At 41.5% G+C, this 24,537-nt stretch overlaps 2 protein-coding genes across 3 annotated transcripts in view; one reads left to right on the plus strand and one right to left on the minus strand.

The window, feature by feature from the left end:
* Positions 1–846, minus strand: part of TTBK2 (tau tubulin kinase 2) — a 100,320-nt gene extending 99,474 nt beyond the window's left edge. For both annotated transcript variants that reach the window (XM_076344692.1, XM_076344690.1), the window contains exon 1: positions 783–846. The gene's annotated coding sequence lies outside the window, so the exon portion shown is untranslated. The remainder of the gene's footprint in view (positions 1–782) is intronic.
* A 1,253-nt stretch (positions 847–2,099) lies between these two features.
* Positions 2,100–23,898, plus strand: LOC143162834 (photoreceptor outer segment membrane glycoprotein 2). Its single transcript, XM_076343413.1, has 4 exons — positions 2,100–2,203; positions 16,897–17,565; positions 21,903–22,149; positions 23,632–23,898. The coding sequence occupies exons 2-4, from the start codon at positions 16,985–16,987 to the stop codon at positions 23,896–23,898; spliced, it is 1,095 nt and encodes a 364-aa protein (XP_076199528.1). The 5' UTR covers positions 2,100–2,203; positions 16,897–16,984.
* Positions 23,899–24,537: the final 639 nt, after the last annotated feature.

Here is a 24,537-nt window from a genome sequence, read left to right on the forward strand (position 1 = left end):
GACTTAGGAAAAAGGTATTTCCCTATTTCCTTTTTCTTAAAGCTAAAAGTATGTATAATAATGTTTTTTAAACTTCTTCTATATGCAGTTTATATGTTTACTATTACCACCGCAGTGAGTGCATCTGTGGCCTAGGCAGGCGTATAAGTATTCATATATTGATGCAACTGCTGTTAATGGCTCCAGCACTTAAAGCGCTAGACGACAGACAGATTCCCCATCCAGCCTTGCCCACATACGCATCCGTTCACGCATGCCACAATTAAGAACTGGAAATATAGATGCAGCTATTTTAAAACGGGGATGTTTCGCCATCAGAACACGTAAATACATGTACCGTTCGCCTTCCTGCAGCAAGTGGGAGGGACAAAAAAAATCTCGTACCTATAAATTTGAATTCTCCGTAGAGGCCGGGGCGGCGATGACTGCTGCTGGAGCCCGCCAGACCCGCTGACCTTAACTCCACAGAAAGGATCGTCCCGTCCTGCCTGCGCACCCCCGGCTGCAATAACCCCCTCTCGGGGCGGGCCGTGGCCTCCCGGAGCTCCCGCGCCGGGCAAACTCTCTCTCCCGCGGGGAGAGAAACCGCGACGCGGCTCCCACGCAGCAACGGCTGCGGCCGGGCCGGCGGCGGGGGCTCGGCCGCCGGAGCCCGAGGGCCGCGCCCCGCTGAGGCGGCCGAAGCGCCCTCCGGGGACACCTCCGCCCGGCTGCCGGGGCCCGCGCCGGCGGGCGCGCAGGGCTAACGGCGACGGCCGTCGCGCAGCGCCGCGTCTCCTCACCTGGAACAGGGCCGAGGCGGCAGCGGCTCCTCGGGGCGGCGCGGGGCACGGAGAGTCCCTGCGGAGCCCGGCGCCCCCGGCCGCCGCGGGGGATGGTCTGCGCGGCGCGGGGCGGGGGCTAGAACGGCGCCCCCCGGCCCAGCCTCGGCCCCATGGCGTGCGGCGCGGTCTCTATGGCGACTGCAGTGCCGGAACGGCGCCGGCCCGCCCGCGGGGAGGGATAACGGCTGCACGCAGCGCAGAGGGGCGCTCAGGCGGCTATGGAGGGGCCCGCGGCCCTCCCCAAAGGGGTTAACCCCCTCGCGGCCGCCGCCGCCATCCCTGCGGCAGTCCCGGCCGGAGCCCGGCCGCACTCGCCCGCGCCGCCTACGCCGCTCTCGCCCTTCCTCAGCCGCCGCGCCACCAAGTCCGCTGTCCTCCAGGGCGCCGCCCGCATCCCTTTTTCCGGAGCGGTGATTGGGCAACCGCGGAGATTCCTTCCGGGCGATTGGTTGTCAGCGTGATCAATTAGGACACCGGAGGCGGGCGCACCTGGAAACAGCGCCGTGTGCGGGGTTGGTTGAGAGCCGATGAGCCCCGCTACCAGCCACAGCCACCCCCGCCCAGCCTCGGGGCCGAGGTGCGTGCTGGGCACTGTAGTCCCCCGCCGCGGTGGCGGCGGGCCGGCCGGCCGGGGTCGCCACGAGCCGTTTCCCGCCGAGGTTCTGAAGGGGCGGCGGGCAGCGCCCGTGACGGGGATCGAGGCTGGCCCACGGTGCTCGCCGCCGCAGGGCCACCCCCCGCTGCAGCGCCCGCTCTGGTGCGGGGGGCAGCTGCGTCCTCGCCGCGGTACAGGCCTCCGCCTCAGCGGCCCGGGCTCGGCCATTCTCGGGCCTCATCGGCGAAGCTGCCCGCACCCGGGAGCGGTGCCCGGGGCCTGCCTGGGCCCAGGGCGCTGCCCTGCCTCCGCCGTGCCGCGGTGGGGCGAGAGGGCTGAGGAAAGAGAGGCTTGGGCGGGGGAGGAGGGTGACCGTGGGGGGGGAAGCCGGCCCCTCGCGTTGCCTCGGAGGCTTCTGTCCCCTGCGGGGGCAAACGCTGCCCTAATGACACAGCAGGGCTGTCACTCGTGGGCTCCACGCTGTGGCACTAGGAAACGGTTGATGTATCCCGTGCATAGGCCAGTACGCCCTTCGAAGAGAAGGCTTCAGCTCTCACAGGTGACTTCTTATTGCAGGCAAGACTCTCCAGCCTCATGAGGCAATGGAGCAGGCGCTCTTTGGTGGGTGCCGGCGTGCTGTCGCACAACAGCCGACAGGATGCGTTTGTAGGCCACGGTGTCAACCCAGAGGATGGATCCATCTGGCAGACCGGCAGCTAGGAGAGACCTGTTCTGTGGGAAGGGGGAAGGACAGATTTGCTGTGCTTGCAGCAGCTTGTATGAAGTGAGTAAACACACTGCAGTCTTCCCCTCGTGAAGTTTCTGTAAAATAACATAAAATAAAAAAACCCTTTTGTTTCCCTACTGTCAGGCAGATAAGATGATGATAGTGTGAATACTTTAAGCCCTTTCTTCATTAGTCACAAGGAGATCATAGTCAGAGTAAGGTTAGAAAACAGTATCTCCTACTGCTGCTTTATGAGTAGGAAGATCTTAGTGCTTGTAGTTTACAAATGAGTTACCCAGCAGTGGGAGCTGTGAACCTAACCTAACAGTGAGCCCAAACAGTTGTGACTTGCTCAGTGTCAGCTTCAGCCAGATGCTTCTTCATTCACAAAGTGAACTACCTCAAACAGTGGGCCACCCGTCATAGTGGTGTGGATAAGCACTGGTGATAAGCATGTATTCCTCTATATATAGAGGATGTGTGTGTGTATGATGTGTCCTAACTAACAACTGAAGCAGTTAATAAGAAAGCTGATATTATGAAGAAATGTTCATATTGTTACTGGAAATGAGCCAACCTTGATTGAAATAGGTGGGGAAGGTTGCTTTTTTCTTTTTTTTTTTTTTTTAATAGTACATCTTTTCCCCAGTTACAAAATGGAGTTATGAGTTTTGCTTACCTTTGATAGAATTTACAGTCTCAGATAGAAAATATTCTACTGGAGCTACAGATTTTTCCAAACCTGTCTTAAAGGCATTGCAAAGGTGACAATTATTCTAGGATAGGCCCGCTCTTTATACCTACTCTTCTTATCCACTAAACAAATAATTTTTTCACGGTCCCTCTGAAGTAGACAGTACTTTTCCTCCCAAATTATAATTGAGGGTAGATGAATGCCCTAACGACCTCTTATTTTAAGTAATGCCAACAAAACTTGCTGTGTGCTAGGTGTAATGGGGAACTCATGAATATGAATCCATCCGTGAAGAGTACTTTATTGTTCCCCAAATAATTGATGTATTGCCTGAGGTGTACAATTCTTCAGGAAAATGTTCTGATTCAATTAGAAAGAATGGAAAGGCCTTAAACTTTATCTGGTTTGTCTGTTTACCTGTTTATCATTGCTAATCCAAGGGGCATAGTTTCTCTCATCACTTTGTAACTTCACAAGTTGATTCATTATCTAATATAACCAGGCTGTCATGCACAATATCATGGAAATCACATCATGAGTACATGTCTTCTTAGCATACTGTAAGTTGGCATGCACACTGCAAGCTTTAAAAGACCAAATAGCCTTTCCCATGGTCATCAGTTAGTTTTAAAGTTATAGTGATCTGTTAGTTTTCAAATTACCATGGACTCTTCATAAGTAGACAAAACCTGAATGGTTCAAATAAAAGTCAAGCAGGGGAAAAAAATAAACTAAAACCGAGTCTTCTCAAAAGGAAAATCTGTTTCCACTTAAGTGCAGGAGGTCTTTACGGAAAAGATCTAATCTTTTTTAATTCACTGCTCCAGAAATATACCAAGAGGTTCTTCAGGGCTTTCTGTTCTACTATTTTTGGTTCAAAGATGATGGTAGATATAACAGATACCAGCGTTTCCTCTGTCAGTGCAAACTTGCAGAATATCTTCACCACAAGAAAAAACCAAACCAAAACCAAACAAAAACGCCAACACATTAAAATCTCTATGTAAATATGGAATCTAGCTACTCTAGGTTTTTTGCGGTAGTACAAGTAGGTAAGCTTAGACGCATAGTGTTGATGGGCCTGGAAAAAGTTACCCTGAGCCAAAAACTGTCCTATGCCCTTTATTCAGGTTTTACATTGTTAGTTCTAATTGGTTGTCTCAGTGTAAAAATGGGCCTCTTTTTGCAGTGTAACTATAACCTTGTTCTTCTCTTTTAACCAATTGTATTTTGTGGCTGTATCTGGCTTTGTGTGGTAATTATCTGGTATTCCATAACATCCCATTAACAACAAGTTTTGGATGCAGGGGGAGTAAAAGGGGGATTAACTGTAAAAAGTGCCTCTAAATAGTATCTACTCTTGCTACTGTTAGAGACAAACTAGGGGACCAGGTGGATAACTGGCCTGACCCTGTAGGGTATTTCGTATGTTCTGATGTAACTATGTTTTGTGTATGGGAGTTTATCATGCAGCCTTTGAATCAATATAGCAAACATATGTGAGTGAAGAGCCACCTCTGAATCTGCATGGGATGATAATGAGCATCCTAGGTCCTCCTATAAAACCAGAAAGCTCTTGCAAGCATATTCAAGTGTGGTAGCCCAGCACAGATAAACATTTAACTGATGTGGCTGTGAATTAATCTAGTCATTTTAGTTTACTAGTACTTACGTAGAAAGAAAAGGGGAAAGACGAGGAGCTTCTAACGCCAATCTGTTGGAGATCTCTGAGTCTATTCCTACTATGAATATTCTCTGGAAGGTGAATTCTCTTATGCACCTTTTACTTGTAAACAGTATACCTAAATATTTCTTCTTAAAACTATTACATAACTTTTATTATTCCTGAGAAACACTTAAACTGAAATTAAGTTAACATTTTCATCATAAATTATACCAAAAATGTTACTTTTATAAATAAATGATTAACATTACAGGAAGGGGGAAATCATTATTTGCATCAACAAAGGTTCAGATCTTGCCAAGAGGTGAATTTTACCTTGGGATGGAGAAGAACAAGTACTGGAAACAATTGTCTGCTGGTTTAACTTTTCTGAAGTCAGAATGATTATATCAGCAGGAACTTCAGTCTGTTACTTGCAAAATAGAGGGAAAATTAAATTACTCAGCAAAGTTAGTCAGCAGCTGTAAACCACTGCAAATGGACACCTCTGCATTTGTTCTGAGGTTTCTTAAATATCTCAGGTGGTGCAGAGTAAATCAGTAAAGCAGACTGTCTTGTCTTAGTTCAATCCTAAATGTCTAACTTGGCTGTAGACTGCAAGGAGACAAAAGAAAAGTACTGCAGACCAGAACTCTGAAGTTGGAGAGCAGGAGGATTACTATCAGAAATTACTCCAAATTCCAAAGGCTTACCTGACCAAACTTTATTATAACCGAGTAGTTGCTATGGAAAGATGTGAACAAAAAAAAAGAGGGAGAAAAATTCAGTTGTGCTGGTATGTGCATGGCATATGCACAGCAATACAATTTGCTGGTAAGTTTGACTGAATGAACAATAATTCCCAGTCCTGTAAATATGTTCTTACATGTCTAATATAGCTTCAATATTTAAAATAAGTATTAAATCACCTAATGAGGCAATAAATAGAACTGGTCTGAATTTAAAAAATACGGAAACAAGCCTGTAAAGATCAAAGTGACAGCAAACTATTTCTGGACACAGCTCTAGCTTTTATGATTTTTTATTTAAAAAAGAACAGAGAATGAGAATACGCCCACATATAAACTCCCAATATCTTTCTTCCTTGTTTGAAGATCTAGATCAGAACTTCCAGGATTGTCTGTAGATGGAACACAACTTTCTAGTGCTTCAACTTCTGCTTTCTTAGGCTTCATAATGGATAATCATGGAAAAATAATTTTGCTTTCCTGGAACTCTTCTTCCTTGTGGGATAAGGGAGATGTGAGAATTTTCAGCAGTGTTTTTTGTCTGAAAGGAATGATCTAATGTTTCTTCAAGGAATCTTTAAAAATTAAAAACCACACCTATACACAAACGTGCATATATCTGCTGATGGAAAAGGGTGACATGATTAACGATGTGTAAGACCTTCTGAACCCTGCTGTTATTTTCTTCAAATAAATGCATATGGGAGTAGATGATTCATCCTGCGAAGTACAGACTCCTTGGTTTCAAATACTTTCATTGGAACTTCTTTGCCTAGACATCAGGGTGTTGGGGTTATTTATTTATTTCTGTATGAGTCAGAAGTTCTGAATAATGTTTCTGCTTAGTTGACCACAGAAGTAGGAGACAAAGCTCCAGAAAATTTTTTGGAGAGTCAGAAATCAAATGGTGGTCAGAAAAGAGAAGAAAGAAAAAGAAAGAAAAAATAGAAGGGGGGGATAGATAGCAAGATGCACAGACTTCATAAGTGTTTATTCCCAAGAGATGGAAAATTCATAGGTTTGGTTAGTCAGTAAATGAACATCCACCAAATCCTAGAATTTGTTGAAAATTGTAACTAAAAATGAATATATAAATGGAGGTGGAAACAATGCTCTCACTGAAGAGTAGAAAAGTAAACACATTTTATAAGTTCACATTTCAGGCAAAAGTCAATGAGTAAAAGAAGTATTAACCAAAGATGGGATAGCACTTAATAACGTTTTGTAGATGTTTGAACAGGTATCCAGTTCATAGCAAATGAAAAATCACAGACCTTGAGACATCTAGTTCAGCCTTTTTTCCACGGAAGGACCAACTGTCCCTACGACATTTCTGGCCAGTATTTGTCAACCTCTTCTAAAAGTACTCTGTTGATGGAAATCAAGCTTTTTCATGGGCTGTTTCACTATTCTCACTAAAAGAAAGATTTCACCCATTATTTCTCCTCTTCCTGTCACCAAAGGAATTTATTCCCTTCCTCTGTGCAACTACCTTAAAATTACTTGAACGCTATTTTCAGCTCTCACCATCAGTCTTCTCTACACTAAGAAAGTTACTTCAGTCTTCATTCATAGATCACGATTTCTAGACACATGTCAATAAGCATAAAGTCACTGCTGAAGGGACAGAGGGATCTTTGGTGGTTTTTAGAAGAGCTCCAAGAGCACTGTGTCTAGGTGCTGGGTTTTGTCTATTTGAGAGCTTCAGAAACTTGGTGAGTCCCCCCCCTTTTTTTTTTTTTTGGTAACTGTCTCTTTTCTTTCTAAAAGAATCTCAGATTCCCTACAAGATGTCCTAAGTAATATAATTCAGTTCAAATGGTGTCTAGAGAGTGCAAAACAGCATCAACATCAGGTTTATAATAGGGTGAGAACAGGGAGGCTTCCTGATTAGAATAGGAGGTCTATAGGAGGTCTGTTCGAGGAGAAATGTGAGTGTATGTTTGACTACTTTGCTAGGGGAAGAAGGGTCAATGGGCAGTATAGTGCACCAAAGTATTGATGCTATGAGATATGGAATAGAAAAAGGAAATTTTACCTCATTATGTAAAGGGAATTTTGTTGGGAGCCCTCATAATACGTGTGTAATTCCATTCTGCAAAAAGCTTCCTGATGACTGGCTTGTGATGATACGATCCATAGTGAATAAGGTATGAAGGTGAAAAGCAAGATTGCTGCACGGTCTAATTATGAATAAGGTCGTAAATATGGATTCTAGTCTTCAGAAAAAAGTTAGAGCCGAGATGGAAGTTTTAGGTTACCAACCAATTTAAAATACAGGTTCACTTTCCAGCTTTACCATAGGCTGCTGGTCTGATTTTAAGGTGAATACACTATTTCTGTGCCTTAGTTTTCCATTTGTAATGACTCACCATGAGTCAGGAGTGGGTGACTCAGAGGTTATGGACAGTACAGCTCCTGTGGACTGAAATCAGAGCCAGTTTGATAGGTACCTGCATGGTGTTTCCTGGAATATACAGGAGCCCTGAAGACTAGCAGTACATGTGCAGTGCGGTTCATGCAAGTCTGCTATAATTTCCTTTTTGCCTGAGACTGGCTCCAGCATCCGTATTGTTATAATCTTTAAACATCTGAAAAATGAAAATTATAATACTTCTTTCTCTGATTCGTTTAATCTGTGACATTCTTCAGGCAATTAAATGAGCTACAGTTACAGTATTTGTATTTTGCATGGAACATAGTACAGTGGGTCTTCTGGTACAACTGTAGTACAGTATATGGCTGTAGTTGTAAAAACATAATTATCTTAGTTTGCAATAAGCTTTGTGGCATTCTAATGTACAAACTGGGTTCTTTTAAATTACTGTCTATCCCCATTACCTCTTGCCTTTGAGTTTTGACATTCCCTCTGCCAACGCTGCAATTCCATAAGAATTTCAAACGTTGTGATTTAACTTAGGTATCTTCATCTAACTAAAACAACCATAATCATCTAGATACCACTATATTTACTTCCTAAAAGTTCAAAAATGTAATTGAGAGATGAATGTTGTGCAAAGACCCCATTGGTTCTATTTGCCTAATAACTTACCCCTCTCAGTATCTACCATGTGGTTCACAACTTCACAAAAGCCAAAAAAAGCAGATGGTCTGAATTCCCTTTTTCATACCCTCTCCCCATTAACACATATCAGTGAGAATCTCTTCCTGAGTATGGACTCTCCCTCTGAAGCACTGACATGTTAAAGAAAGGTCATGTAGTACCTGCTTGTGTCAGACTTACTGAGTGCCTCCAGTTTTAGTCTATTACTCCAAAATCTCTTATCATTAGTTAACATTTGCATTAAATACAAGATGAAATGGAAAGCCATCCAAATATAAAAATAAAACATTAATTTTTGGAAACTAGATGTAAAATTAAATTTTGCAGCATGCGTCATCCCAACTAGCTATTTAATTAGGCTAATTCATAACACATCTGTCCTTGCTTGTGGACTTAAATATGAATGGTACTAAACAGATAAGTATTTGGCCAAACATTTATTAAATTTACCTCTTTCAGATCCAAAGCCACAGCACAGCAATCTCCACTGTTAGCAGGAAAGTGTGTGTTTTCTTTCTACACCACTGAGTGGTAGATGGCAGACCCACATGTACAACCACTCCTGCTGAGTTACAAAATGCTACTCTATCCTTATGGTCTTGGTGTCCAGGCTTCCCAGCAGGTCTGTAAGAAAGTGCATCATGGTTAGTTACAGATTGCTATAAACCAAAACTAATTTCTGAATAATTCAACTTTTAATATTAACTTTGCAGCTGAAACCATTTCCCAGTATGAGACAGAACAAAAAATACAGGTAGCATTGACCTCTAAAAGCATTCAGTTCGGATTTAAGTTATTTCTTACAATGATGCATTCCTGAGCTTCCACTAGCCGTGTGAGTGACCTCTAATCTCTCAACACAAATAAAAGAAAGCTTCTTACTTTGCATTGTAGAAAAAAACTACATACAGCAGCACTGCCACCTTCTGTTTGCTTGCTTTCATGCATGCAAGTACCAGGTTTATATTGCAAAGCAACAACAGGGAAGGTGCATTTTTCTACTTGTAGGTATCTGAGGCAATAACATTTTCTAATACTCAGGGATAACATATGTCTGGAGTTCCACAGATGTGCGGGGTTTTCACACGTGAACTTTTTCTGGGCATAGAAAAGGACTTCAGACATTTGTCCAGGACTTCTAATAAATCACATCCCAGCCAGAGCAATAGCTCAAAAATCCCAGGCAAATGTGTACATTTGTGTACTTGTGCTGTCCACAAGGAATATACCTGTTGAATATGCTCTGTGGAGTTGATCTCTACACAAATGTACACATTGGAACAGATCTAACATACTCCTTGTAGTCTGCACAAGTACAGCAAGTCCAAAGCATGAGTGATCCATGTGCATAGGACTAATTCAATGCAATTGGGGTATATTTGATCATATGCAAGCATTTGTGTGGTCCATATGCAGTAGGTCCAACAGGTCCCAGATGTATCACATATGCTCTTGATCTGAAGTTTCCTGGATGTGCTATACATCAGCACATAAGCAAGATAGAAAGCTGGAAGCCCTACTTCAGATATTTTCTTTAAAAAGGTGAAGTTATGGTAAATTATATTTTTCTGAACTGAAGTTGCCAGCAAAAGGCGCATTGAGCCTGTATGGCTCCAGGGACCCCCCACACGTCAAGGAAGCAGCTCTGTACAAGTTTGCCATACGGTACTAGATGATGCATTGTTGGATGGAGCTTTCAGCATAAACATTAGTTATGAGTTTGGTTGTATCAGAAAAACTGAAAAGGGAGAGAATTTCACTGTATGACTTTATCCCGTTGGGACATGTCCTTGGGATTTTTCATCCTGTGGAGGCACAGAGTGACACTGGCAATTATGAGCCTCCCTCTTCCACGCAGTAATGTATGAAATGACTTCTGGCAAGTAAACAAGTCTTAATTGTTTTTTCTTCCTAGAATATTGTAGTTAGATACTCCAGTCTCTGCTTTACTCAAGACTTTGATAGACTGAGTTGCACTGATAACTAATCTTTCACCTTTTCCTGATAATAAGTGTGATAATACTGATGCATGCAGCGGGGTGTCTATCTTTATGAAAGCATGAGACCATAAACGAGGTAAGCAGGCGTATTCCCAGAATACGCAGTTAGAATCACAGTAATATAATGGTATCGGTTTATTGCTCATCATTAGCTGAGCAAGGACGGTTTATGCTTCTGAGAATATTCATATGCATTACAATCCTTGGTGCAGGGTCCCTTGCAGTCAGTCATGTGTGCTCACTGAACTCTCTCTGCTGTGCTGATGTATTATGGACCCCATAGACCAAACCGAGTCCTGCTTAGTGATTCAGTTCTGGTACTAACATCACCGCTAACTTGATCAAGCATTGCTGCAGACTCAGCTTGTTGCCACTACTGTTGCCAGTTCAACCCAGCCATGTCCATCCCACAGATTGCTCCATGCTGGGCTCAGAAATGCCAGAGGACAAGACGCTTTTGCTTCTGGCTTGGGATAAAGCTTTTAAGACTCTAGGACGGAGGCTTCTACTAGATTGTTCTTGAACCTGGAAAGCTTCCCAAACCAGAATCTGCTGTGAGTCATACAGGATGATCCAATTGCTCTTGGTTACTTGAACTCCTTTCTTGGACACAGTCACAGTCAATACACAGAGGACAGACAATTCCATCCAAACAACAAAATACGGAATGATGGGTAAGGCACATAATAGTGAATGTAAATGATGATTACCTAAGATAGATTTTCCCTTCCCACAGAAGCACAGTGTTTCATTATTCTCATTCTTCTCTCTCTCCGGCCCATATTTATTGTTAAGAACAAATCAAGAACTAATGAAGTCATTAGCAGGTACTGAAGAAACAGTCTCTGTTGCTTACTAGGCCAAACCTCTGGGGGATAAAAAGGTAAAAGAAGTTACTATAAATCCATTTTGTTAGTGAGATCTCAGTTCACGCTCAGTTAATTGGCCTGTTTTGCAGGATTTAACCTGGTAGCATAAGAACCTTGAAATAAATCTCTTAGCTACGATTAGAGATGAGAGAGAGATTAGCACAGGCAGGAGACTTGAAGTCTTTTTCTCCATCTCCATTGGTGAGTCAGTGTAAAGACAAAAGAACTACACAGACATCCAGAAATCAGTACTTCACTCTTCCTCAGGATGCCTGATCCAGGTATTTTCTCCCCTGTACTCAGCAAGCTACCAGTTTTGAGATCTTGTTCAGTCCTCTGAAGCAGGTTAGTGGTTTCTTTTACAATAGAGTCACAGATAGGAATGTGTGTTTAGCTAAAATGGCAGATTTTAGTAAAATTGGTGAGATAAGATGCGGTTTGTTTATGACAAAATTGCAAGCCAAATTTCTTTGGACAATGTGCATCTAATAAGTAAATTTTATAAACAAATAAATAACTGTGCTATGTCTTGTTCTATGTACTTAGGGGAATTTGATAACAAAGGAACAGGTAAGTGGCATCTTGAAAGCAAAAAGCTAGAGTATGCTGAAGGAAGCTGTGTTTGAAGTGAGTTAGACAAAGAAAGCTTGAGAACAGTATTGATAATATGGAAGAGAGTTCCACATTTATCGGGCTTCTCTATTGAAAGAAATCTTTTCCCCCTTAACAGAATAAAATCCAGCTTCCTCTCCCATAGCTGGGGAAAAAATGTCTGTGTGTATATGCTTCATAACTCTGGAGTGGCTCATGTCCAATGGTGAGGTGTGTTTCTAAGAACTTTGATAGAGGTGTTAGTTCCACCGACCTACTAGGAGCATTTGTGGTTTTACAGTAGCCCACTAGCAAATATAACTTGGACAAGAAAAGATACATATTGCAGAGCAAGACAATGACGCTTTTAGCTCATAACTGCACTTCAGTTCTTTCAGCTGGAAGAAATTTCTTCATGGTGCTCAAAAAATGTTACTACGGGGCAGTATGCATGTTGCAATACATCTTACGCTAATGAATATATTCAATACTTCATTGAACAGTTAGGGAAAGAATAATGTTATGGTGTATTTACAAAATTCATTATGATGGGAAGAGGGTCTTTTCATTACCTAAAATAAATTCAGTAAACTGTTAGCGTAGGAAAAAATAATCTCAAGAGAAATATCCACGTAGAAGCTGGGAACACTAGAGCTTCTGCCTAGTGTTTCCCATAGACTGATTTGTCAGGAACAGAGTAGGTAAGTCGTTCTTTTGTCCTAGACTTGATGCACTGAAAGTTTCACAAGAAGCACAGTTGTCCCAAAGATCCTTAGTGCAATCCCAGGTATATCAGTGACAGCCAGGGTCAGCCAACGAGTGGTCACTGCACTACACCAACCAGTTGTTCCCCCCCTTTCCTCTGGCAGTATGGCTCATATGAAATAGCAGATCTTATACCACTGGAGGACTGTGGCATGGGTACCTCTGTTAGATGAATGTGAATATTCCGCGAAATCTGGTCTTATAACAATACTAAAATTGCACCAAGGAAGCTGGAAATACCATATGAGAATTACTGGAGGCAAGGACTTACTAGGAGAGTTGCTTTTGCACATAAATTTTTCATTTTTTTAACTTTAGGCATCTGAAAATGGGGGAGGGAGCTATATCAGAATAGCTACACGAGATTGAATGTATCCCTGCTTATGGAATTCAGCTCCAAATTTCTTTATGGCTAGAATATGACAGAAAGTCTTAAATTTACATCTTCCAAAATCAACAATGCCTCTTGAGTAGATGCATTTTAAGTAAAGGTAGAACTGTTTACAACTTTTGTTCAAATGTTAAAGCAAAAGATGATCGGCAAGTAGGGTGTTCTCAGTGACACAGTAACTATATGCGTGCCTAACAATTCAGAGGCATTTTGCAAATACATACACGTATTTCATAGAAATGAACAGTGAGTGATGCATTCATATACACTGGCCATTGAACGTGAACTGCTTATCAGCAGCTAGGAAATTTCACAACAGATTCTCTCTATTGTGAGCTCTGAAACCTGAGTATCGGGGGCAAATAAACCTATTTGCAGCAGCCACCTACAGCTATTTAAGTTCAAGTCATGAACTGCTTAACTGGTGAAGCAATCAAAGATACTGTCTCCAGGCTTAGCAGACAGGCTGTCAGCTGAATTCATACGGAGGCTTAATTCTGTGCCAGCAAAGCATGATCCTTTTAAATGAGGTCTGAAGGATACCGTAGAAGAATGGTGTGAAGAAAGTGTTGTCATTTTATAAATGACTGTTCTCTGGACTTGTTTGTACAGAGGTGTCTATCAATAATCAGTATTTCATCATGATAATCGATATGATTACCACAATACGGTCACAATCAATATTCAACCATAACTGATAATCAGCCTTAACAATCATTAAAATCAGGACCCTGTTTTTAAAGTCAGAGAGCTGCTGGCCTCAACACCTTTGGAAATAAGACCGGTAAGGAAAAATACTGTGCATTTAGCACACTATTCTCTGTATTGTAGAAAAGATACACAGAGATGAATAGTTTTGAGGAGAATTAGTTTCCTCTCTTAATGCAGGAGAAAATAAATGCAACACGAGTGAATTAGATCTCACAGGCATTAAAATGTTTTGCTATTCATATGCATGAAGCTATCTAAACCATATCCTAATATGAATGGAACAACCTATTCCTCGGCTGTACAAATAGAATTGATTCCTTCCGACATATGCAGATGAAGACGCTGGGATACCATTACCTTTTTAAACTGTACTCTACAACAATCTGCTTACCCAATGTTAAGCTTCATTGCAGCTGTGGATCCTTTAGTGGGTAGGTGTAGCCCTACTTCTCTACAGCTTGTCTGCAGGTAGTTTTCATGCCGTTTTAGCTGATACCAGTTTTATTCAGATGAAGTTAAGTAGTAGAGCCCACTAGCTTAAAAACAATTACACGTGAATAAAGCTGCTTATACTTCTCTATTTCCCCAAATTTACAGGATTATGTTTTACTGTTTATAAATGCCATTGTATTAGTGGAATTAGATGACTGTATAATCACATAAATACAGAGCTGTGTAGTATAAAATCACTCTAGCAAAAATTACTGAATTAGTACAAGACCGTGCTGAGAGCAGGTTTTGTGGGGAGGAAAGAAAGAAGAGCTCCACATATCTCGCACGTGTTGAGGAAAGGCAATCACAAAGCATTGGGAGCGCTGAAGAAGGGTAAAAGTTCACGGTTTGATCCTGAGGTACTGCAGCATAGTTCTACATCCACATCACATACACAGAAAACACATTGTCTCCAGCTCTAACAGGTTTTAGATCTCAGATGTTATTAGCTGCTTTCTGCCTGTGATTGTGATATTACTGGAGAGGTGCAAAGGAGAAGTTAGTAATAGTGTTGTGGAGAAGCAAGGTTAAAAGTGCTAGGAAAGATGTTATCTTTTCTTAGATCCACTAATAGCTGGGGAAAAGAAGACAGAACTTGAAACACAGAAGTCCTCCTTCAGCTGTGAAACTCTGAAACATCAGATTTTAAACTTGGGGGCCGGGGGAAGTCGCTCTGAATATATTTTATGCCCATCATTGTGATCTTTAGAGAGAAAAATAAGAGTCTGTAGATCACATGGGAAAGTTATTAAAGGACTGTTAATAACATAAGAGCAGGTGTATCAAAAACAAGCTAAAAAAATATACAAGATATAAATTACTGAACACATGAATAGTTTTCTGTCTTTTTGCAAATAGCTCCCCTTCAAAAAAATATTGTGGTGTCCCTTAGGGCTGCAGAGTCTTCTTCAGACAGAAGAATGGAAGCGGTTCCAATGGGTGGTGAAGAAGTCAAGGTTATTGCAGAAAGTGCAACCAGGAATGAAGTTTAGGATTCTGACTGGAATATGGGGGACTCAGAAAGAAATCCAGTCTACAGGTGGTAGGAGGGTTGGAATAAGGCACGATTGTCACAGTTCTCAGGACAAAGGGAAAGAACAAGCAACTTTAGCTGCAGGAGCAGAAGTTAAGACAGTAATGGTGATTCCCTAAGGATTAAATAGGCTTCATCTAATACATCATGCTATTCCAAAAACTGTTTTTTAGTAAGAACTTTCAGAAAGGAAGGAAGAACAATCAGGTAGAGAAAGAAATAGAGCATCTTAAACTGCTGTTTTTTTTCTTAAGGTATGAAGATGTTCTGCTTTTTTTGTAGGGTGATATGTTACTTCACATAAAAATGGTAGTGCTTTTATGCCAGACCAAGTGGAAAAATACTGTTGTGGTTTAACCTCAGCCGGCAACTAAGCACCACACAGCCGCTCGCTCACTCCCCCCCGGTGGGATGGGGGAGAGAATCAGAAGGGTAAAAGTGAAAAAACTCGTGGGTTGAAATAAAGACAGTTTAACAGGTAAAGCAAAAGCCGTGCATGCCAGCAAAGCAAAACAAGGAATTCATTCACTCCTTCCCATCGGCAGGCAGGTGTTCAGCCATCCCCAGGAAAGCAGGGCTCCGTCACGCGTAACGGTTACTTGGGAAGACAAACGCCATCACTCCAAACGTCCCCCCCTTCCTTCTTCTTCCCCCAGCTTTATATGCTGAACATGACGTCACATAGTATGGAATGTCCCTTTGGCCAGTTTGGCTGTGCCCCCTCCCAGCTTCTTGTGCACCCCCAGCCTTCTCAGTCAGTAGAGCATGGGAAGCTGAAAAGTCCTTGACTAGTGTAAGCACTACCTAGCAACAACTAAAACATCGGTGTGTTATCAACATTGGTCTCACCCTAAATCCAAAACACAGCACTGTACCAGCTACTAGGAAGGAAATTAACTCTATTCCAGCCAAAACCAGGACAAATACTGTGGAGGATGGTTTGTTCATCAGTAATATATCCAGGCTGTAGCACTTAAAATATAATAAAATGTTGATAATATTTTCTAGAAAACTAACACAGTCATTCATAGTTCAACTATTTGTTGAACATTTTTTGTGTGTGGGTAACTACAGTCAGTTCCCCCTTCATTTTTTGCCAGAGTGATCATATCTTATTAGTATAAGTGTAGGAATGACTGCTTTTTGGTAGCAAACTCATGTTTTACTGCACATAATCAATGAAATGCCTAAAACCACCTATAGCATACTGTGTTTCTGGTGCTATTTTCATGTTTTTTCCATATGGAAAAAAGGCTTACGTGATTATGCTGTATATATGTACTTGTTTGTCCTACTTAGCAACTTTTGAACACAAATCTGACCATGACACAGTAATCTAAGAATTATAAATTCCTAGAATCTTCAAGAAAATATGGGCAATCAGTAGAAGGGAAGGGCACCATGAGTCTCCTGGAGGGAAAGACAGCAGATCAGCGCACTTCTAGACATCAGAAAATCTGCACAGAAAATTGCTCTCAAGACAAAAATCCATAGGAATCCAGAGTTCATTGGTTCTACTGTTCACTTATTTTTAATTGCTCTAGTCGGTCCTTAGAATTATTTTCTTAAGCGATTCATATTGTATGAAATTTAAGCAACAGATTTCATTGGGGCACTCCCTTGGCAGGTCTCAGTGTGCATGAGGCTGTACAGGAAGTTTTCTGTAGTCTCTATAAATACCCAGTCAAACAGACAGTAATCTCTCTCTATCTCTCTCTCTCTCTCCAGATGTCTATTGCATGCCTTCGATACACGCTCCTAATCAGTTTACGAGCTTTCCTTGACCTACGCTTCTCTTCCTAATGCTGATCCGACTATGGCTGTCCTCAAAGTAAAATTCACCAAAACTAAGAGGGACAAATTGGCTCAGATCTTATGGATCCTCAACTGGGTTTCTGTGGTGAGCGGGATCATTCTCTTCAGTCTTGGCCTCTTTCTGAAAATAGAGATCAAGAAGCGCAACGAAGTGATGGCAAAAGGGGATGTTAACTCTGTCCCCAACATGCTGATCTCCGTAGGAGTCATAGCATGTATCATCAACTTTCTGGGTGGCAAAATCTGCTATGACTGCTCAGATGCCAACAAGTTCTCTCGATGGAAACTAGTTATGCTCCCATACATCGTATGTACCTTCTGTTTTACCTTCTGCATCCTGGTGGGTGCTCTCATGTGCTATACCATGAGGAACGAGCTGGAAGAGTCTCTCTACCTGGGATTGAGGGATGCTATTAAGTTCTATAAGGACACGGACATACCTGGACGATGTTTCTTAAAGAAAACAGTAGATTTGTTACAAATTGGATTCCAATGCTGTGGAAACAATGGCTTTAGAGACTGGTTTGAAATTCAGTGGGTATCTGCTCGTTATCTGAATATGGCTTCCAAGGAAGTTCTGGAGTAAGTATTTACTAGTCATAACAAAAAATTCTAGGAAAAAGCCTCGTTCAAGAAGAATTTGTATTGAACAGAAAGTAAGTAACAGTAGTGTCAAAAGATCTTGAGATGCATTGACATTAAAGAGAATATGGCAAAACTGCTTGTTCTCTGCCATCAGCCAAAAATTCTGGCAGTGTTTTTCCTCCTTATTAAAACAGCATCTTGCGGCTAGAAGGCTTCTCTCAAAGGTCATTCCAAATAACTCTGGTAATGGGTCTAACTCAAGAAGACGTAACATTTCTTTGGTCATAGGCATGTTCACAAATACCCTCGTGGTTTAACTAATGTAGTAACCTTTAGTGGATAACAGTGGGAATAACACTTTGTCTAGACCATATGCTCCCTCTAAAAAACAAAAATACTGAAGTACTCAAGCCAAAAATCATCCTTCTATTTATATTTAATCATTCTGGGGTTCTAGCATACACCTCACAAGGCCAAGTAGATACTAATTTCTGCTGGACTTTTGTCTCAATCAAAAAACTGTAGAATGACCACATTACTCACAAAATATGCTAACTACATGCACAAAGTTGCCTTTTGCTAACATTTTAGGGAAGCTAAGCAAAGCAAAGATGTACCTTTCCTTTTTTAATGTGTGAATTAGCTACCTCAAAATTTCAATTATAGTGAGCTGACGGTGGAAAGAAAAAAGGATTGTACTGTCAATACATTGCACAGTCAATCCTAAACACTGAACAATCTTTCTCCTTCAAGACTTTGCAAATCCAGGTTCAAATCTATACATTCATATGTGAGAAACTGCCACCACCACATACACTGCATAAAAAAGGAGGAGAAAAACCCTTGAATTTTTTTGGTGGTGGTGATGTTCACATGATGTAGCAACTGTGAAGTTATATGCTCAAAAAGAAGAGTCTGGTAATTCTTACAGACAATAGCAAAGGTAACAATAAAAAAATTTAAAAAGTAGACAATCCAATATGTAATAATTCTTCTAAAGCTGAAAAAAAGTCTTCACTGATGAGGGCGAAGTAGCTATATATTCCTGGGAAAGACAAACACAAAAAGCTTGACTGGCATTTGTCAAGTGTTCTGTTTTGCTGCACGCAAAAATCAGTGACAATAAACCCAGATGAAGGAAGGCCAAAGATCTTATTTTCACAGAATTTGCAACTTGAAACCGCCATTATAGCAAAGCATATATACAGAGCTGCAAATATACCGGAGGACAGGACCTAGGCGAATACAGACAAGAGGGCGTCAGCATGCATAAGGCAGTTGGCTGTGGAAATAAAGCAAGCTTTAGAACAAGTGTTCTCGAGAGAGAAGTTGGACAGCAACAGTGACACAAAGCAGACTGGCCCAAGAGGTGTTTTAAATCCTGGTTCTACACTGAAAAGTGACATGACAACAAAGATGGTCCACAGGAACTTAAGAGCAGTATCTTACTGTGGGGACAAAAGTAAAATATACTGCCTTTTATTTCTGTGAGACATGCAGAAACAGTAATGTTTTACCCAGGGTCTTAGCTAAACTCTGTTTTCTTCTGCAAGATCACCTGTGCTCTGCCATTATTTTGACAATACACTGTCAGTTAATTTTTGCCCCATGTAGGCAGAAGATGCCAGTGAAATGTGTGTGAGGGAAGTAATTACACTGCAGAATTTCTTTTACTGCATATAAGTTGGATAATTCCATCTTGATTGCTAGAATCCAAGTTGGTGCTGTATAACCAAATTACACTATGATTTCCAAAAATCTGGTAGTGAAACATTTGATACGAAATTGTTAGAAGCAGAGTCCAGCTGGTAATGTTCAGAAAGGATGGAGAAGGAACCAAATATTTTTCTTGGTTTCATCTTGTACTGTATGTCAGTTAGTACTTGGTAGATTAAGAGGCAAAGCAGTTGAGAACTGACACACTGTCAACTCACATGTAACCTTTGCAAAACTGAACTTTACACCTTCCTTCATAACCCTCTTCCCTCCCCCCTCTTCTGTATCTCCATTGCCAACACCACCATGTGACAAGAAATGGAGAGAATCAATGGGAACGGTAGGAGGATGAGGCAGGTTACAGCGGTACAATCCTATCGTTGCTTTGGTTGGGTAAAAATAATGTTTTTATAGTCTCAAAAGCAAGTTTTGCTTTACAATACCACAACAACTTTGAATTGCAACAACAAATAGCAGCGAATGTCTCTCTCCCTCAGCTATTACCGAGGTCTTCCCTTCTAACAGTGCCAAGATACATCATTCTTCAGTTTGCCACTAGTAGGGGAAACACGATGGCAGGGGGACATAACCCAAGTCTGGAAACTGCTATTGTTGGCAGTAGAAAGAAGATTCCTCTTTATAACATGTGGCAGGAAGGAAAAAAAATAATTAAATTGATGCTTGGGATCAAAAGAAAAGCTTAACACCTAGTTTAAGAGATTGTATTTTAACTGTTTTAGATGCTGTACTATATTTGGGTCATGTCACTGAAATATACAGGGCATTTTGCTGGCCCAGGTAAAAGCTTCTCTTTCACTATGTGCCGGCCTTCCCCTCCTCCCTCTGTGAGGTTTCTTTTCTCCTCCCACAATCGAGCCTTCCGTTTTGTACCTCTCTGGCTCCCTTCCCTGTTTCCCTCCCAGTGAGTGGTTTTGCCTATGCCAGTTACACGGCTTGCACACCTAAGTCTGGTTTCAGTGGATTATTTGGGTTCTTTTGCATTGGTTTCGTTCTGTTGCCGTTACCAGGAATATGATGGCCACAAAGTGAAGAGCTAAACTTTAAAATGGAGAGGAATTCATGCCTAACCCCCTCCTACGTGGGAAATGGCAGATGAACTTCCTGACTTACTTGGAAAGATCTTCGAGGAGGACATTTTTGACAGAATGCTAAACAAAACAAAACACACCACCACCACCCACACACACACACAAAAAAAAGGAAGGCGGTTGTATTTAGCAGGCCCACAGCAATAAAAAGAAGGCAATTATTCTGCCATCCCAGCACAGCCACAAATACTGGGCTTCCTAGCAGCTTATGTTTCTTTTGAAGGATACATATAGTCCCAAAATGCCAGAAGAACACTGGACCACAGTTTCTGCTTCTTCTGTACACCTGATGAGCTTCTTGTGATGAATTCCTTCCCTTTAGTTTAGATCAGCTGTAGTGGAACAGGAAAATACGGTTTATAAACATTAATAAATGAGGATAAGTTTTGGAAAATACTAAAGATTCTACTATTAGCAAATGGTAAAAGCTGGATATCTAAGAGAAAGTTGTCTTTCATGTATTCTGGCTCCCTAACAAAGGCTAAAGGGCATGGGCTTCATTAAAACAGGCCATGGTTCTCACCTGGGGGGCTGTCTCAGGAAATAATCCTTTTGCAATGAGCATGAAAACAGATACATGCTTAGAGGCTACTTCCCCAAAGTGTGAGAGCACTTCTCAACACCTTCTATACTCTCCAATTTCTGGAAAAATCTATTTCTCTGCAGAGCCTGCTTGGAAACAGAAGTCCTCACAAGGACACACTAGCGCTAGCTAAAGAGCAGGTAATACAAGGAAAATGGATGTCAAGGATTCATTTAACTGCTTCAGAAACTCTTGATTTATCTGAGGCTGTGTTCTCTTTCCATCCCATGATTTTTTTCTCCCTCCTATTTCTTTACCTTTCTTCTTTTCCCACTTGCTTTTTTTCCTGATCTTATAGAGGAGAGAAAGGAATAATTTTTAGCAATAAATACAAACAGTTTCAAAAGTTACAATAAGTATAGTCACAAGAAGTAGAAACTCCCTTGTGAATTAGTCTCAAAACTTGTGCCGAACCAGCCATTGCACATGGGTACAATGGTGAAATGCCAGCGGATAATTCCCAGTGGTTCCTGTGGCACGCAAAGCTTGTATTAGGTTCTCTCTTAAGGAATGCTTGTTTTGAAAATCAATCCAAAAGTAGTGAAACACAGGATTTCTAGGGCCATAACTTCCATTAGAGTTCCACCAAGATAAACAAGTTTAGAAATTCTTTAGTATTTTCAGCGCAAAGATACCTAAAAAAGCAACATCTCCGTGAACACTGAATCCACATCTTGCACGCACAGTACCAAGAACCACGTGAGATACTGTGCTGATACCACACTTAAGAAATACAGCAAATGAGAAATTTAGTTTTCCTGCAGTAAGCAACTTTTCCAGTTGGAAATACATTCCCATTTTCCTTTTGTTACATTGGAGAGGCCGACATCGCAGCAGACTTGCGTTATATCCTTTTATAGAAATCACAGACACTATCTGCTGCTGATCGCAGATTTGTAATGCCCAAAATTTCTGTCCTGTTGCAGCCGTCTAAAGAGCAACGTTGATGGAAAGTTCTTGGTGGATGGAGTACCCTTCAGCTGCTGCAACCCAAGCTCCCCACGGCCCTGTATCCAGTACCAGCTGACAAACAGCAGCGCTCACTACAACTACGATTTTCTGACAGAGGAGCTCAATATCTGGGTGAAGGGGTGCAGAGAGGCCCTGCTGGATTACTACACAGCTATTATGAGATCCATTGGTATCACAGCATTGTTTATTTGGTTGTTTGAGGTAAGTCTCATAAAAATGGTCTGTGTCAGATTAATCAGAGACTTCCTGCTCTCTAGGATGGGAAACAACTACGGTGTAACATACGAGAAGTGCCGCAGTATCTAACATAAAGTCCACAAGCACTTCAGGAATGTTGCAGGACTTCCTTTAGTACAGACAGCTTTCTCAAAGTCCCCAGAGCAGAAGCAAATCTCACTGAAGATGAGAACTATTAGAAATGATATATATAATTCTGTATATTTACAGAGCTTTTTCAACAGACTATGGCATATTCCCTTCCTGAAGCATTTATGGGATCAGATACAGGATGATACATGCAGTGACACAACTGCAAGGAAATTAGGTGAGAAGGTCTGAGGATTGCTTTAAGCCAGTTTTAACAAAGAGCATACAAAATGTGAGCAGGCCTTTGGCTGAATACGTTAATTTTATTTATAGTAAAAATTGAGCATAAGGATTAATATCTCAAAGCCTCCTTTTTACATTACGTAGCTTCACCATATAGACAGTACTTGCAAACATGGCGTACCTTTTTAGATGTAGATTAGGCTGCTTAGAATGCAGTCAAAATAAGCATATCACAGGCAAGCATAGACACCTGCAAAGATGCAGTCTTTCTGCTGGTGTCTGTAAAGAAAGTTGCCTGGATGTTGTCATCCACAGGTAAAGGACCCCCCAATGGCATAGGCTAAAATACGGTTTTCTTCCCTCTTTATAAAGTTTTAGTTTTCTGATTATTGCTCTATTGTATAAATATTAGCACTATAATTAAAATCATTCACAACAGTCCTCAAGCAGTGCTAGATGGGGTGGTGGTGCCAGAAACAATGGGCCTTTGGCAGCACATGAAAAAGCTGTGAGCCAGCTCTCCGTGCTCCCTTAAATGCTGGCAAGCTGGGCACACTGATCTCAATCCCAACAGAACTATGAAAATGGGGCTTTTTTCCTAAACTTATAGTTGAGCCTCTAACTATAGGCCATCCTTCTTAATTTTAATGCATTGGCATGTAGGACACATATGGCTTACATATGAATGATTAAACTCCTTGGAGGAAATACCGCTTTAATCAAGGTCAGTGGAAAAAAAAAATCCATAGAAAGTAACAGACTACAATTTAAATTTTTTTTCCCAGTGACTGATGGTTCCATTAATTGATCATCCATTCTACATCAATTAGTTGTAGTCTCTGAGGCTGCAGTGTTCCCAAGTAATTCTAGGTATTTATGTGCTAATAACATGCAAGTGGGAATGCTACCTGAAGAATGGAGAGAGAATCAACCAATCTCTCCCTGGTATTTTTCTTTCTAAAAAACGTAATTAATTGGGAGAGTGGTTAGATATATTGCTGGGATAAAGAATTTATCTGCTTTACTCACTATTAATTATTAGGCCTGAAAATGCACAAGTCGGAAAGCTGACTTAGTGGTAGGATTGAGGCTGTAATTTAAACTCCCTGTTTAACCATTAACTGTTTCTTACAGCTCTCTGTACTTATTGGTGTCCAGTACCTACAAACAGCAATGAAGAATGTCCTTCTGCTAGGAGATTTGGAGGGTGAATCAGATGGTTGGTTACTAGAAAACAGCTTTGTGGAAACTGCCAAATACAACATCAATATCATTAAGAACCTCGGCAAAGCCAATCACATCTCCACTGTCTCAGGCATGAACGACCCCAACATTGATGTTCAAAACACAAACTGCGGCAAATCCAATGTTACAACAAAATCTATGCCGGCAGCTAGCTAGGCAAGTCTTCAAAGAAATGACATCGCAAGTGTAGCTTTGACATATTACAGTCTTACAGTTATTTTCACTGGTGGGGAAAAAAAAGGTAGGGAAACTAGTAAGACAATAGAACAAACCACAGACTGGTGACAGCTCCAGAAATGCTGATACTTCTTTGGCTGGATGTATTTTACTCATTCTTGTGAAATCCCCGATTTTCAACACCGCACAAAACAAACTTTTGGAATTTTCCCCACTTTCTCTCCCTTGCTTACATACTTCTGTCACAGTCTGGATACGTCAGAATTATCATTATGCACGAGCAAATGTTCCAGATAGGATGGGTCTACATCTACTAACATACAGATTGGTCTACTGTGTACCAAAGTTTGTCATTACTGTCATTACATCTATAGAAATCCCAGTAGCAGGGTGTCGTGGTTTAACCTCAGCCAGCAACTAAGCACCACACAGCCGCTCGCTCACTCCCCCCCCGATGGAATGGGGGAGGGAATTGGAAGAGCACAAGTGAGAAAAAACTCGTGGGTTGAGATAAAAACAGTTTAATAATTGAAATAAAATAGTAACAATAATAACAACAATAATAATAAAAGAATATATAAAGCAAGTGATGCACAATGCAATTGCTCACCACCCGCT

This window comes from Aptenodytes patagonicus, chromosome 7 (assembly GCF_965638725.1).
Source record: "Aptenodytes patagonicus chromosome 7, bAptPat1.pri.cur, whole genome shotgun sequence".
NCBI lineage: Eukaryota > Metazoa > Chordata > Aves > Sphenisciformes > Spheniscidae > Aptenodytes > Aptenodytes patagonicus.

Coding starts and splice junctions, on each gene's coding strand:
- LOC143162834 (XM_076343413.1), top strand. CDS start 16,985: ATGGCTGTCCTCAAAGTAAAATTCACCAAAACTAAGAGGGACAAATTG. Junction 17,566..21,902: donor GCTTCCAAGGAAGTTCTGGA/GTAAGTATTTAC, acceptor GTCCTGTTGCAG/CCGTCTAAAGAGCAACGTTG. Junction 22,150..23,631: donor TGTTTATTTGGTTGTTTGAG/GTAAGTCTCATA, acceptor TGTTTCTTACAG/CTCTCTGTACTTATTGGTGT.